The sequence below is a fragment of the Equus asinus genome, chromosome 3, assembly GCF_041296235.1.
Source record: "Equus asinus isolate D_3611 breed Donkey chromosome 3, EquAss-T2T_v2, whole genome shotgun sequence".
In the NCBI taxonomy this organism is placed as follows: domain Eukaryota; kingdom Metazoa; phylum Chordata; class Mammalia; order Perissodactyla; family Equidae; genus Equus; species Equus asinus.
In genome coordinates, this window is record NC_091792.1 from 108,916,421 (window position 1) to 108,930,001 (window position 13,581).

At 35.9% G+C, this 13,581-nt stretch overlaps 1 protein-coding gene across 2 annotated transcripts in view; it reads left to right on the top strand.

The window, feature by feature from the left end:
* The first annotated feature begins 2,271 nt into the window (after positions 1-2,271).
* LOC106843224 (transmembrane protease serine 11E-like) overlaps positions 2,272-13,581 on the top strand; it is a 39,702-nt gene continuing 28,392 nt past the window's right edge. Inside the window, exon 1 of one of the 2 annotated variants that reach the window (XM_014860177.3) lies at positions 2,272-2,384. In XM_014860177.3, coding sequence (XP_014715663.1) covers positions 2,377-2,384 — 8 coding nt within the window. In that variant the 5' untranslated portion in view covers positions 2,272-2,376. The remainder of the gene's footprint in view (positions 2,385-13,581) is intronic. The other variant, XM_070505735.1, reaches the window with a different exon arrangement.

Genomic DNA, 13,581 nt, shown 5'->3' on the forward strand with positions numbered 1-13,581 from the left:
TAAGGGCCATGTAAGAGCAGTTTAATCTCACAATCTGGAAATTTTTACTTCCTTATTGTTACCTCTTTATTTTGGGCTAAATAGTGCTTTCAAGAGAGTATTCAGAAACCTGATGCTATATATTAAATAACTTCAGGTAAATAGATATGCTATTCTTCAGTGTTAAGTGATATATTGGCCAGAATAAAAAGGGCAGATGATATGCTCTCTCTAGTTCCAAGTACAGTGTGCTTACTGCTAGAGAATGACTCCAATTCTTGGCAGCCTAACCCCACAGTTTACTGTGGATCCCGACTTCTCCATCCTTTTAGATGAACCATTGGATAAATGGATGTGTAGTAGTAATAGACAGTATTTATTTGTTTTCTTTATTAAGATTTTTAGGTCTAGTCACACACCTCCTTCCTTCCTTCCCTTCTTTCCACACTTTTTTGTTGTTGTTGAGGAAGATTTGCTCTGAGCTAACATCTGTGCCAATCTTCCTCTGTTTTTCAGTATGTGAGCCGCCAGCACAGCATGGCCACTAACAGAGTGGTGTCTGTCTGCACCAGGGAACTGAACCCGGGTGCTGAAGTCAAGTGTGCTGAACTTAAACACTAGGTCACCAAGGTGGGCCCTCCACACATATTTTTGAGAGCCCCTATGTTTAGGAATAGAGTTACTGTCTGTTAAAAATTTGGTCTAGTAGAGTTGAACTATAAGTAAACAAAAAATTCTAGTGCAATACAGTAAGTGTTATGATACAGTGAAAGCACAGAGGAGAAACACCTAATCTAGTTTATGGGGATTGGGGAAGGCAATTTAAAGATTATACCTGACATAAATACACAGATATTTGCATACACATATGTGAACATTTTTTAAAATATATTACTTACTTTCCAGAAATAAGACAGAAATAATTCAATGTTGGCTGATATTCCTGTCTTCAGTATAATGAAAGAAATATATTGTATCAATTGAGGTTTAATATTTGTAAATGACTTGAGTTTTCCAGAAGAACAATGCCATCATAATTTTAAGGTATAAGTGCTTTTCTAATCTCTACTATATTTTCAACACTTGACTATTAGTTAATACCAAAGGAAAACTTTCATTACATGCATGGTAGAGTGGAAGTGTGTCAGATTACTTAAAAAAAATATAGATGTTAGTCCTGGTTTGGTGGTTCATAAATTATGAGATTTTGACCAAGTCATTTAACTTAACTAAACCTCAGTTTCCCAACAGTACTTGCACATTCTAAGTGCTCAGTGAACATGATTATCTGTACTCTCTTCTGGGAACCACATCCAAACCCTAAATTCTGGATGGTGTGACCCGGCTCCTGGCTCCAGGCATGGTACCTGACTAGTGTTTGTCAATTACTGTAGTTTAATGCTATTCTCCTCCACCAAAGGTTGACTCAGAAAGGGGTTAATTAGGGTTACCAGAGGACTAAGGCAATAAGCGCATGGGATTTCCTTGGTCAGTGGGAATGGCTTAGATTGATACTATTCAAAGCCTCCAGACCTGGGGAAAGAAGTGGAAGGGAGTAGACTGACTTGCAACCAATAGAGAATTAGCTAGAGGCCAAAGTGGACAAGCAAAAGGGCAAGAGCAAAGAAAAAAAGAAAAAGGGACGGTGGGAACAGAGATAGGACCTGATCAAACCATTTCTGAAATTTAAATTCTCTCTGTAGACTTCAATTTTAAGTGTCTTTGTATTTGAAACAGCTTGAGTAGGCTTTCTACTGTTTGTGACTAAAACATATAGGATATAATCTGAATGTTGGCTTAAAAAGATCAACGGTTAAGTTATTCAATGCTTTCTACATTCATCACTACGACAAAAATGTCAAATTATAAAGATAAAACTCAGAATGCACACTGTATGGAACATATAAGGATAATATCTCCTGATTTCCTTTCCTTCCTCTGTCTCTTTCTTCCTATCCTCTTTCCCTGTAAGAGAGAGAAGTAATTAAAACAAACAAAAAGTCACCTCAGTTTTTTCAGTGGAAACATGAGGAGGCTGAGCAAGATGATTTAAAATTGTTTTTCTAGATTTAAACATCTGACTTTTATAAAAATTCTGGCTTATGGTAACAATTTCAAATTATTGTTATCTTATGACTTAAAAGCTTTTAAGTTCCCACTCCTAGAAAGTGCTTGTAAATTATGTTCTCTTGCTCCTTATAATGTTTGACTTTGTCCTACTAGTCACATAAACAGTCCCCACCACACTAGCCAAGACCTGTCAGACTGGTTCTGTTTGGATCATCAGTAAGTTCTTTCTTCACCTTACTCCAGCCCACGAAGTTGCCGATAGAGTCTGGATGCACACACTTGATTGCAGACCTCCGTCTCCACAGGACTCTTCCTTGCTGGTCAGCAATGTGTCGGTGAGTTCCTTTTTCCTTTTCTTAAGTTAACTTGTAGTTTAAAAAGACACAAACCATACTAAGGAATGTGTAGATCTCCAGTTTATTATTTGTTGAATATAGAAAAATACTTTCGATAATTTACATGAAATTATGCCAAGAAATAGATTTCTATTCTTTCTATATGAGTGTGCCCTATCCTCTTATGTCTCATACCAAAATGTTTTCTATGTACTTTTGGAAGAATTCAACAAAAGATAAAGGTGTTTGACACCTGTCTTTTAGTTTGTTTGTTTCTTTGTTTTCAAGAATAACAGAACGTATTTTTAGCCTGGGCATTATGTGTCTTATTAAGAAAATACTCATTTTTGGAAGTATACATGAGAAGAAAAATCTGAAATCATGCAGATCCAAATTACATGTGTTTCTGTAAGCAAATAGCTTAAATTTTAAAAATTGTAGATGTTTTGAAAGAATAAGAAACAATTTAAGAAGACAATAGGATTAGATTTTTATAATTAGATTCTTAAAATAAATCCAATGATGTACCTGATCAAGATCAACTTCTCTAATAGGTAAGTCATAATTATTTTGAAGTGGTTTTCTTTCAACGGGAGAAACTAAACAGTAACAAAGTTTTAGTGTACTGATTTGGAATCTGAAAATAATTTTATGTTCAGATTAAAATTTTATTGTTTCTAATTGATATATTAGCATATCATTTTTAATTAATTTCTACTTTGAAAAAAAGTTTGAAAAGTGTCAAACTTCCAATGGAATCTAAATAGGGGAAAACACTCAGACTCTGTCATTGATAGAAAGAAAGCCCTAGAGTACTTGTTATGAGAGGTTTAATACTTTTCTATACATGTCAATGAAGCAACTAAGAGATACAGATATTACAGATTTATTCAGACCTCTGAGGGCTCCCTGCCTTTTGCAAACATGTCTCTATAATCCATGATGGTTTTGTGTCCTACCTTTTTTCTTGCATTATCTTTAAGAATATTGCTATAGAAAACAGTGCTTTTATTTAAACATATAATCTCTGTAAAACTCAAGATGATACCAAATAGATTCCAGGCTTTGTCTATGCTAGAACTGAGTGAGTCTGAAATTTGTGCAGAGGACCTATAATGTGGGGGTTGAATTTTTCTGAGTATAGTCTCTAATTTGAAGCAAATGATGTACTTATTTTTTAGTCCTGCTTCAGAGTAAATGGAAGGTACCTCTCAAGGAAAAAAATTAAACAAACAAAAAGCACTTTCCTGATCTGAAAATTGCATAAAAAGCAAAGCACATCTATGTTTGAGTGGGCCTAGGAGATGTTGAGAGAATGGACTAGAGTGGAAAGGGATTAAATTTACCATGCACATTTGTTGGAATAAGTGTACCAATGGGAATGCTTTGATGAAAGGGGTATAATTGAAATGGTGGGCTATATGAAGGCAATTTCTTTTAAAGGACACTGGTTCATAACAGGGAAGGCATATACATAAGAAATGGAGAGCTTCATCAAATGACATGCTTCTTCCTTGAAAAATTTCTGATAACTTCCTCCCCCACTTCACCTGTTGTAAATGAGAACCACTATTTTAGAATTTAAGGGTAAAAAGAGATTTGGACCAGGGAAATGCTGCCATTTCTCCCAAACTCTTATGTTAGACTATTCTTTGAGCATGAAAAGATCAACCTGTGAATTTTATAAACACACATACAGCAGAAGGTTAAAGAAAACTCTATCAGAAATAAGTTTATAGGGTAGAGATTTGAGAAGAGAAGGATATATTTATTGGTGATGGTGATGTATGGTAATTATATTCACCAGCAACCACTGACAACAATTAAAGGTAAGCATACCAAATTTATAGACATTAATAGCCACATACATTTAGATAGATGAAGGTGAAATGAGCAATACCAAATGAAACAAAATGGACAACTTTAGTTTTTACTCAGTACGGTAAGAACTGTCAAAGTATGGCCCATGGACTCCCTGCTTTAGATTCACTGGGTGCTTATTTAAAGTAGAAAAGTTCAGTTCTCATCCCAGAAATTCTAATGAATCTCTGGTTGAGGCATGGGAACCGTATTTTTAAAAGTCACACAAGGTAATTCTTATTTGCACTAAAATTTGAGAAGAACTTATACAGTGTAAAGCCATAAAAAAGGAAGGAACTTGGAAGATGGAAAGAAATTAAAGCAGAAATGAAATAGGTCAGCTGTTAAAAGAGGTAGTCCTTTGTTTTACGTAAATTGGTATGATTATATCTTAATGGGAGGTGCTCTCTCCCTAGTCACCTTTCCCTCCGAGGGAGAAGAGTACTCATTTGTGCAACATAGTGATGATTAAGGAGGAGAGGATAATTTCAGAAGCTATGGGAAACTGAAGGGAGGATGCAAACAGGATTTGGGTAGTGGGTGTCAAACAAGGAAGCTGGTCTCATTTAGATCTTAAAAATCTGTTTATAAGGAAAATCTCAATGTAAAACTAAGCTAGCAATATCGCCCCCCCCTAAAATTAGTTGATAGTGATATTGGAGGCCATTCTACTGAGATTTAGATCCAGAGTTGCTATATGATCCTGCTCCAGCTGTTGAACACTGGCTCTCACTTCTTCAGCTAACATCAGCCCTGGTCAATGTAATATCTTTTAGTGAGTTCTCATTATGTACTAAGCTCTGTCTGGCAGAAACTATCTGTTGAGCACCTGTTGCGCATTTTGTAAAATGCTCTCTCATTTAATTTTGGCAATACCTTGAGAAGCAGTTATTGTTATCACTCCTTTAAAAGACGAAATAACTGTAGCTCAGTTTGGTCAGGGTTAGTACCTATTGGACCTGAATCTGACCTTGGCCTTTCTGGCTCTAAAGTCTACACTCTTTCTACTGTAACACATTGTCTATGATGTGTGGGGAGCTAAAAGAAGGATTTTTGGGCAGTTTGCACTCAAACAGAGAAATGGAAAACATGCACCTGTGCATATACACACACAGAGAAAATGTGAACATATAGGCAAAGAAACAGATCATATACAGATTAATATGAAATAATGTACATATATGCTGAAGGTGGTAGTATAATTTTACTTTAATTTATAGGTCTTTAAAAACATTTTAAAGAATCCACAGACTGTCCTTATTTAATTTTCTTAAACCTGTCTTTGTATTTAAAGAAGACAAGAATGTGACCTAACTTTTTTGCGCTATCTCAAAGGTGATCAATGACTTCAGTTACATCACCACTGTTTTCTAAAAAAGATTACAACATTTGCTATTGTGTGAAAATCAAGTTCATCTTAGTGGGGAATTTCATGGAAGGAATTCATCAGTCTGTAGGATCTATAACCATCTAACAACGGACCTTTTTATTCTTTCATTGTTGTCTGCTTTCCTCCAAAAATATGCCATTGCTTCAATAAAAAGAAGGGAGAAATAGAAACATTCAAGAAAAAAGCAACATCATGTGCTTCAGTATCAGCACTGAGACTCATAAGCATGCCTGATGGCTTTAGTGCTTGAGGATGGGGGGAGTTGGGCAGTTGTGGATCAGGTCTTCTAAGATGGTAGGTGGTGAAATGGATGCTGTGGCTGTGTTTCATGGCCATGTCAGGGTTAGGGTTTAGAGGAATTTTGCCAAGAACTTCTCAAAGCACCCTCTTTTGGACATATTCTCATTGAAGATGGTGGATGAGAATTGTGAAGCATGCTCTCACAGTTTCAGGCATAATTTAATAGGTTTGAAATGAGGGGATTAGAAAGTAGGAAAGTTTTAAGAGGTTGAGAAAGAAAAATGGGCTGCAGCAACACGAGTCATGCCAGAACCTACAAGCCCAACCTTCTTCCATGTACATACATGGTCTGCATGGTTGAGAAACTTCTGAGATTTTAGAATAGTAATTCTGAGATGATAGAACTAATCCTAGGGGAATCCAAAGTGCCATATAGTCATCATTAAATTCTATCTTGTAACCTTTCATCTGAAGATGTCAGATGATATCTCTTTTTTTGAAGTTGCAAAAGCAGATACAGGGTTTAACACTTAGTTTATAGTCAAATGTGTGTCAGTGTAGAACAAAAAATAATTGCTATCACTTGTTTCATACATACTATGTGCGAACTATTGTCCTAAAATATCATGCACATTTAATCTTTATAACAATCTATGGTTATATTATTATACCCACTTTATAGATGAGGAAACTGAGGCTCAGAGAGGTAACATTTTTGCCCCAGCATAATAAATGGCAAAACTGGGAATTAACCTATGTCTATCTGACTTTAAACTTATGCTTTTAATCACAATGCTATACCATCCTCACAATGTCTTCTTTATCTGCCTAGATGGTTCTACTGCTATGTTGATTTAGCTGTCTTATCACGTTAAAAGACATAAAAGTTACTTTTACAAGGAACAATGTTATTATTGAATAGATAGTCTTCTAAATAGACCTCTGAGGCTGCTAGACGGGAAACATTCCTGTTTGTGTTCCATAAAGTAAGGGATACAACATTCAAAGATTCGGTAATTTGCATGTAGTCACAGGAATGAATGAGTCAGTTAATACTAGAGAGAGAATCAGTCCTCCCAGTTCACTTGTATACTGAGTCCAATATTGTCAGGTGGAAGGGTTAAATTAACACAGGTGACTACATGACCTAGGAAATATTATTATTGTATAGTTATTATCGTTACCATTTGAATTTGTATAGAAATACATGCCCTTGTTAAAATTACTTATTGTACATTAAAATATTGTCAGGTCATATTTAGCAAAATTCAGAGAGGGTACTTATGGTAGGAACATATATTATATATATATGCGATTCCAACATACATCGTCTCATTTGATACTTATCAACAACCCTGTGAGGCAGACTCTTTTAATATTACCATGACTTTACAGATAGAGAAACCAAAGATTAGGAAGATGAGACTCCCAAATCTCTGAGTAAGTGATTGGTAGAGCTGGAGTTTGAGCATACGTGTTCTGACTCCAGTCCTGTGTTGTCTAGTACTCCCTGCTGCCTCCACCACCTCATGACCCCTGGAATTGCATGTGCTCTCTGGTTAAGCAGTGCTAACTTTCCTTGCTCTTCAGACAATTAGCTTAATCTTATGTCTCAACTTTCCTAATCAAGAAAATACCTAAGAGAGTAAAGACTACATCTAAAATATTTCAAACCAACCTTTCAAACTATATAATACGTTCAAGTCATAATTAAGCATTTGGACATCTATTACCGGATTCCACAGAAAAGGTAGATTTGGGCTTCATAATTAGAGTTTCTAAATCCTTGCACTAAACTGTACACTTCATGGCTGACCATTGGCCTTACTCATAGATTCTCAGAGCTAGACGGGTCCAAAAACAAGTGGTTTTGCATATTTTCTTTGTCAGTTGAATCGCTTTTGCACGTAAGGCCTGCTGCCTGGAGCAGAGTTGCTATGGGTAGATCAGGACTAAGACTTGGGAGCATCACCTGCTCTATCTTCTTATCCCCTCAGGCTCACGTGAGGCAACTTGAGCGATTTTTCAACCTGCTTTAAAAGCAAATTAATTTCTTATTATGAAGAAGAAAAAATGACAAAGCTACATTTGTGGAGCATTTACCGTTTGCCTGGCATGATGCCAATTGCTCAATAAGCGTTACTTCCTTTAACACTTAGAAGAACTCTATAGTTAGTTCCTATCATTATCTCCATTTATAGATGGGGAAATGTAGACTTGAAGAGGGTGAGTAGCTTGCTCAGAGCCACCTAGCTAGAGAGAGGCAGAGCCAGACTAAAGTCAAGCTGTTTGACGCCAAAGCGCAGACCTTGATTCGCTAAGCAAGAAATTGGAAGTCATTTGCTTAAAGTCACGCAGCTTATTACAATGAGATCCTCAGTGGAAACTTGGTCTCCTGATTTACTACTATTAGATTTATTACTTGTATCCTAAACTCATGCTGTTAGAGAATATTAAATAAAAATATTTTTATCTTTTTCGTATACAGAAACTACAAGAGAAGTGATAAATATGTTTCTTGATGTCCTCTGTTCTCAAAGATAATTACATAACAATGTCAATTTACCTTGATTGCAACTCATCTGTTTTGCATATTGTAATAGTATCAAATCTAGCAATGAGTAACAGGAAACCTAGCATAAAGTGGCTTATCTAAAATGTAATTTTATTTAAGTTTAATGTAAAACACGTCTGGAGGCAGGCAGGTAAGGGCTGATAGGGAGGTTCGCAAAGTAATTAGGAATCTAGGCTCCTACTGTTGTGCTGTCCCACCAATGTGAACACATGTCCTCCAAATCATGGCTGAATATGGTTGCCTGAGCTCCAACCAGCGCATATGTATTCTAGCTATGGAACGCTCATCAGGATTCTAGCCACTGGAACAGAGACTGCACTGGTCAGAACTTATTCATCTGGAGACTCCTATGGACAAAGGATGTTGTTCTATTTTCTAGGTGGCCACGTGCCCAACTAAAGATCGAGGATTCTACGTTAAGGAAAAAGTACAAATATTTGGGATAGGCACCTACTAGTCTGTACTACAGACATGTTAATTTGAATGATGAGAAGTATATCCTGTTGTGACACACAGGAGGTGGTGGATATATGGGTCTGAAGTTTAGACAAGTGATCTAAGCTGCAGTTATAGATTTGGTAGCCACCAGCATATAGATATGAATTAAATCCATGGACATGGTAACTGAAAATATTTTTTTTTGGATAAAATAATACTTTTCTTATAATTTTATGGTATTAATTTGCATAGCAAATTCTACCTTATTCTAACAAATCTGAGCATATTTTGCTATATGTTATTATTAAAATGTCAACATATTAGAGTATAATTGAGTATATAATGATCAATTTCACAAATCTTGCATTCCACCCAAAAATTAAAATTCAATACTTCTGTATATTATAGGTCAGCAATTGGGGCAGGAAATTCATTAATCAAGAAATTTCACTTTTAGAAGAATAATATAAATTTTTACAGAATCCATACATTTTCTGGTTATCCTTCATTGCTATATTAACTCAGATAGGCTTTTATTATATCCAGGAATTTTTAGATTGTCTGAGAGGTTTTTGGTGTATGGCTTACAGTGCTTGCCAGGGAAATAGTGACCTGGGGGACATCACAAGGTCTTAGCATGTGTTTCAACTGGCACATTCCAATTTTAGGGGTCATTAGTTGCTCATGTAAAATGCAATTTTGTGGGCCTAGGGATTTTAAAACTGGCTTAGGATGTAAGTAATAAAGAAATCTTTGACTTCCTCATAGGTCTGATACTTGGATTATTTCAAATGATTTGCAGTCCCTTGGTTTGACCATTCCAAATTATCTGGATATAGCCACCACAAAAATGATGCATTTGAAAAATTATGTTAAAGCTGATTGCTTAATAAATGCTGCATTTTAATTATAATAATAAGCATTCCTAGGTTATTTGAGGCATGGAACACTTGGCTTTGGTGGAAATTAAAAAACATGTAGATCAATTAGAATTCCCATTATTTTTTAACAAATGAAGAAAATGAGAGCACATTCAACATCATACAAGCTGGGGGTTAAGAAATACTGGAGCTTGTATGATGTTGAATATGCTCTAGATTTCTCATCTGAGAAACTTCGGACTTAGATGAAATGACTTAGTCCTTAAATGAAGACACTTAGGACTAAGACACAGGTCACTGGTCTTTTAGTGCGCAGTTTTTTCCGCTATATCATGCCAACTCTTATAGGAGGCATCTAGACAAAGTCGCGAGAAAGATTTGGTAGGAAGACATCTACCATTGCAAAACTTTTCTGAAAGTCTTCACTGTTTATTAGCAGCCTCAAGAATGTCCCTAGCTCAGATTTCTCAACCATTTTTCTTCTGATAGACATGCTGTGACATACTCACATACTCCCTGTTAATTCTTAGTTTTATTCTACATTTTTAAGTGTGCACAATTCCCTATGACTAGCTGCAATGCCATTCCTTGTCAACATTTCTGTGGGAAACTGCAGCTTTTAAAGTTGCTTGCTTAGGTCATGCCAATTTATTATCTTGAACTGGAAAGAGTTTGAGGAAAAGAAAACAAATATGCTAGTGGAATTTAAGGTTAAAATGGCTCAATTTATAAATCTATAAACCCATACCTAATTACTTAATAATATCTTTAACTTTTTTGCACTTATCTGTGATTATAAATTTCTAGAGATCAGGCGAAGTATCAGCCTAAATCTGTTTGTAATTTCCTGTGCTGCACCATATCTGGTTGAGAACTTAATAAAGACCCCGATGATAACACAATGGAGATCAGAGATACTCCTTCCTGTTGAGTTGCCACTAAGACATGTATAATACATGTATCTAATAAAGTCTGATGATATCATATGCGATCTTCACAACTTCCTTTTAAAGTAAGTGGGAGGAAAGATATAATCTTTTAGAGTTGGTTAAACATAGGAATGGCTAAGCTACAGGTTTTGCCTAAGTTAACAGTTTTAATGAGTGGTAGAGTTTTCTGTCATTCCCAACATTTATTAAAAAGTTACTACTGTATTAAGCAAAACTGTTTTAAGTTTATGATTTCAATAATCTTCAGATACTTTACAATGTGAAAATGCCGTATGGAGCCTTTTCAATAATAATTAGGGAACTGTTTTCAGATATTTTAAAAAATCATCATAGAGCTTGGTATGAATGATTTCACCCTGCTCCCCTCCCCCCATCAAATTACTGTTACTGAATAGTAATTGATGCTATTTGCCAGTATTGAGGGACATACTAAGAGTAGTATAAAAGCAATTTTTGTTTCTACGCTAAGAATATTGTGGAGAACATAGTTCATTACACTACTAGAAAGCTACACATTTTGTGGCCTGATTTAGGGAAATGTCTAGATGGGAATTATGATATGCAGCTTTAGTACTATTTCCATTTTATATTTTCATTTACATTTTGCTTTCTTCTTGCATCTCTAAATTTAATTTAATGCCATATATATGATATATATATATATATATCCTTATAAACCACTTTCAGCCAGTCTGGAACAAGGTGGAATAGAAATCAAAACATTTTTAATAAAAACATTGTTTCCTTCCATTTGTTTTGGTGCAAGAAGAAGAAAGAAAATGGAAATAGTTGTCTGGCCACTGGACTACCACCTTGTTATAATTGTAACTTCTCTGTGAGAACTGCTCATAATTAGCATTGTAGGGAATGCACATGTAATTCAGTCCAAGGCCCTGGCTGATGCGATTAGATACTTTATTGATCTGTTTGTGTATCAGTGGACAGGACGGAGATATGTTATTCACAATTTTAAAGTAATTTCTTCTTTTTCTAAAAAAAAAACCAATGAAAACATATGATCCATGCACACACATACAAAATTTTAGCTCCACTCTGGATATTTTTGTAGTCTTTTTCTGGAAAGTGTAATAAAGATTGAAGATCTCACCAATGCCTGCTGGTGTTAATCTTCCACAAAAGAAAAAGCATCTGAAGTATTTATGTGGAGAGGACAAGCAGACACAATCCCATGAGCCAAGGAAATAAGCTAGTGCCAAACAAATAACAAAATTGAGTAAACATTTATTAACTGATATTTTAAATCTTAAGCACCAACTTAGAGAATTAGCAATGTTACAAGGTACTGTGCTGTTACTTCATTATGGTACCTTTATTTACGCTTTTGTTTGTATATTGTAGCATACAGACATTCAATGACACCAAATAATTTGTTTTCTTGAAATTAATGTCCCCTTATTTGCATTTGTCACTTGCTGTACTGTGGTAACACTTTACAGTGGATAGATCAAATCACAGTTGGAAAATCATATTTTAAACACGGGTTAAACAGAAATATTAAAAAAATCTTGATCATTATATAAAGTGTTTTATGGAAATCAGGCTTTACTTAAATAGTAATCATCTTTCAGCGTGTCTGAACTGCCTTTCCTTGTGTGTAATATTACAAGTTCCTTTCTAAGACTGAGGCAGACCACAAGTGCTTTGAGAGCTCAAAACCCATATTGTGGTACTGACAAATGGTCAGTTCAATTGCCTTAGTCAACTTCAATTCAATTCCCTCTGTGAACGTTTCTTGAGCATGTGGTCAGAGATAAGTAAGGCTCAAACCCTATCCTCAAGGAGCTCAAAATGCATACTTTTGATGTGATACTCAGGGGTGAATAAATCTGACTGAAGGGGACTTTTTTTTTTGGTGAGGAAGATTGGCCCTGAGCTAACATCTGTTGCCAAACTTCCTCTTCTTTTTCCTTCCCAAAGTCCCAGTACATAGTTGTATATCCTTGTTGTAGGTCACTCTAATTTTTCTATGTGGGATGCTGCCACAGTGTGGCTTGATGAGTGGGGTGTAAGTCCACGTCGAGGATCTGAACCGGCAAACCCTGGGCCACGAAAGCGGAGTGCACAAACTTAACCACTCGGCCACTGGCCAGTGGAGGGCACTTTTTGAACCGACTCTCAAATACACACAGGCTTTTATGATACAAGCAAAGAATAGATTCTAAGTTACTCCACATAGGATGCAGCAGGAGCAAAGGTAAAGAGCTCGAAAGCTTTTGGGGAAGAGAGGGAACGCCAAGCTAATGGAGGCCCACTTGGGTTTCAAGTAGTCTCAGCCATTGGCTATAGTACTTCTAGAAAGACAGTTTATTGTAATAGAAAGTGATTCTGAGCCTGGGGAGAGAGAAGAGAAACCTGTTATTAAGCTATAGGACCAGCTTTAGTGAGAATTCCCAGAACAAGGTCAGTGGCAGTGGTACCAAAGACTACATTAGATTTGCCATGCAAGTGAGACCAGAAAATGAAAAGATCATTATAGCTTCCCAACGCAGTTAGTATTGACTTGTAGGCTACTACTCATATCAGCCATCAGTAAACTATGGCCCAAGGGCCAAATCTGGCCCACCACTGGTATTTGCACAGTGTTTGAACCAAGAATGATTTTTATACTTTTAAATGGTTGAAAACAAATCAAAAGAAAAAAATATTTCATGACAAGTGAAAAGTATATGAAATTCAAATTTCAGTGTACAGAAATAAAGTTTTGTTGGCACACAGCCATGCTCATTTGTATATGTATTGTCTATGGCTGCTTTCGTGCTACAACGGCAGAGCTGAGTAGATGCAACATAGAATGTGTGGCCCAGAAAGCCTAAAATAGTTACTACCTGGATCTTTACAGAAA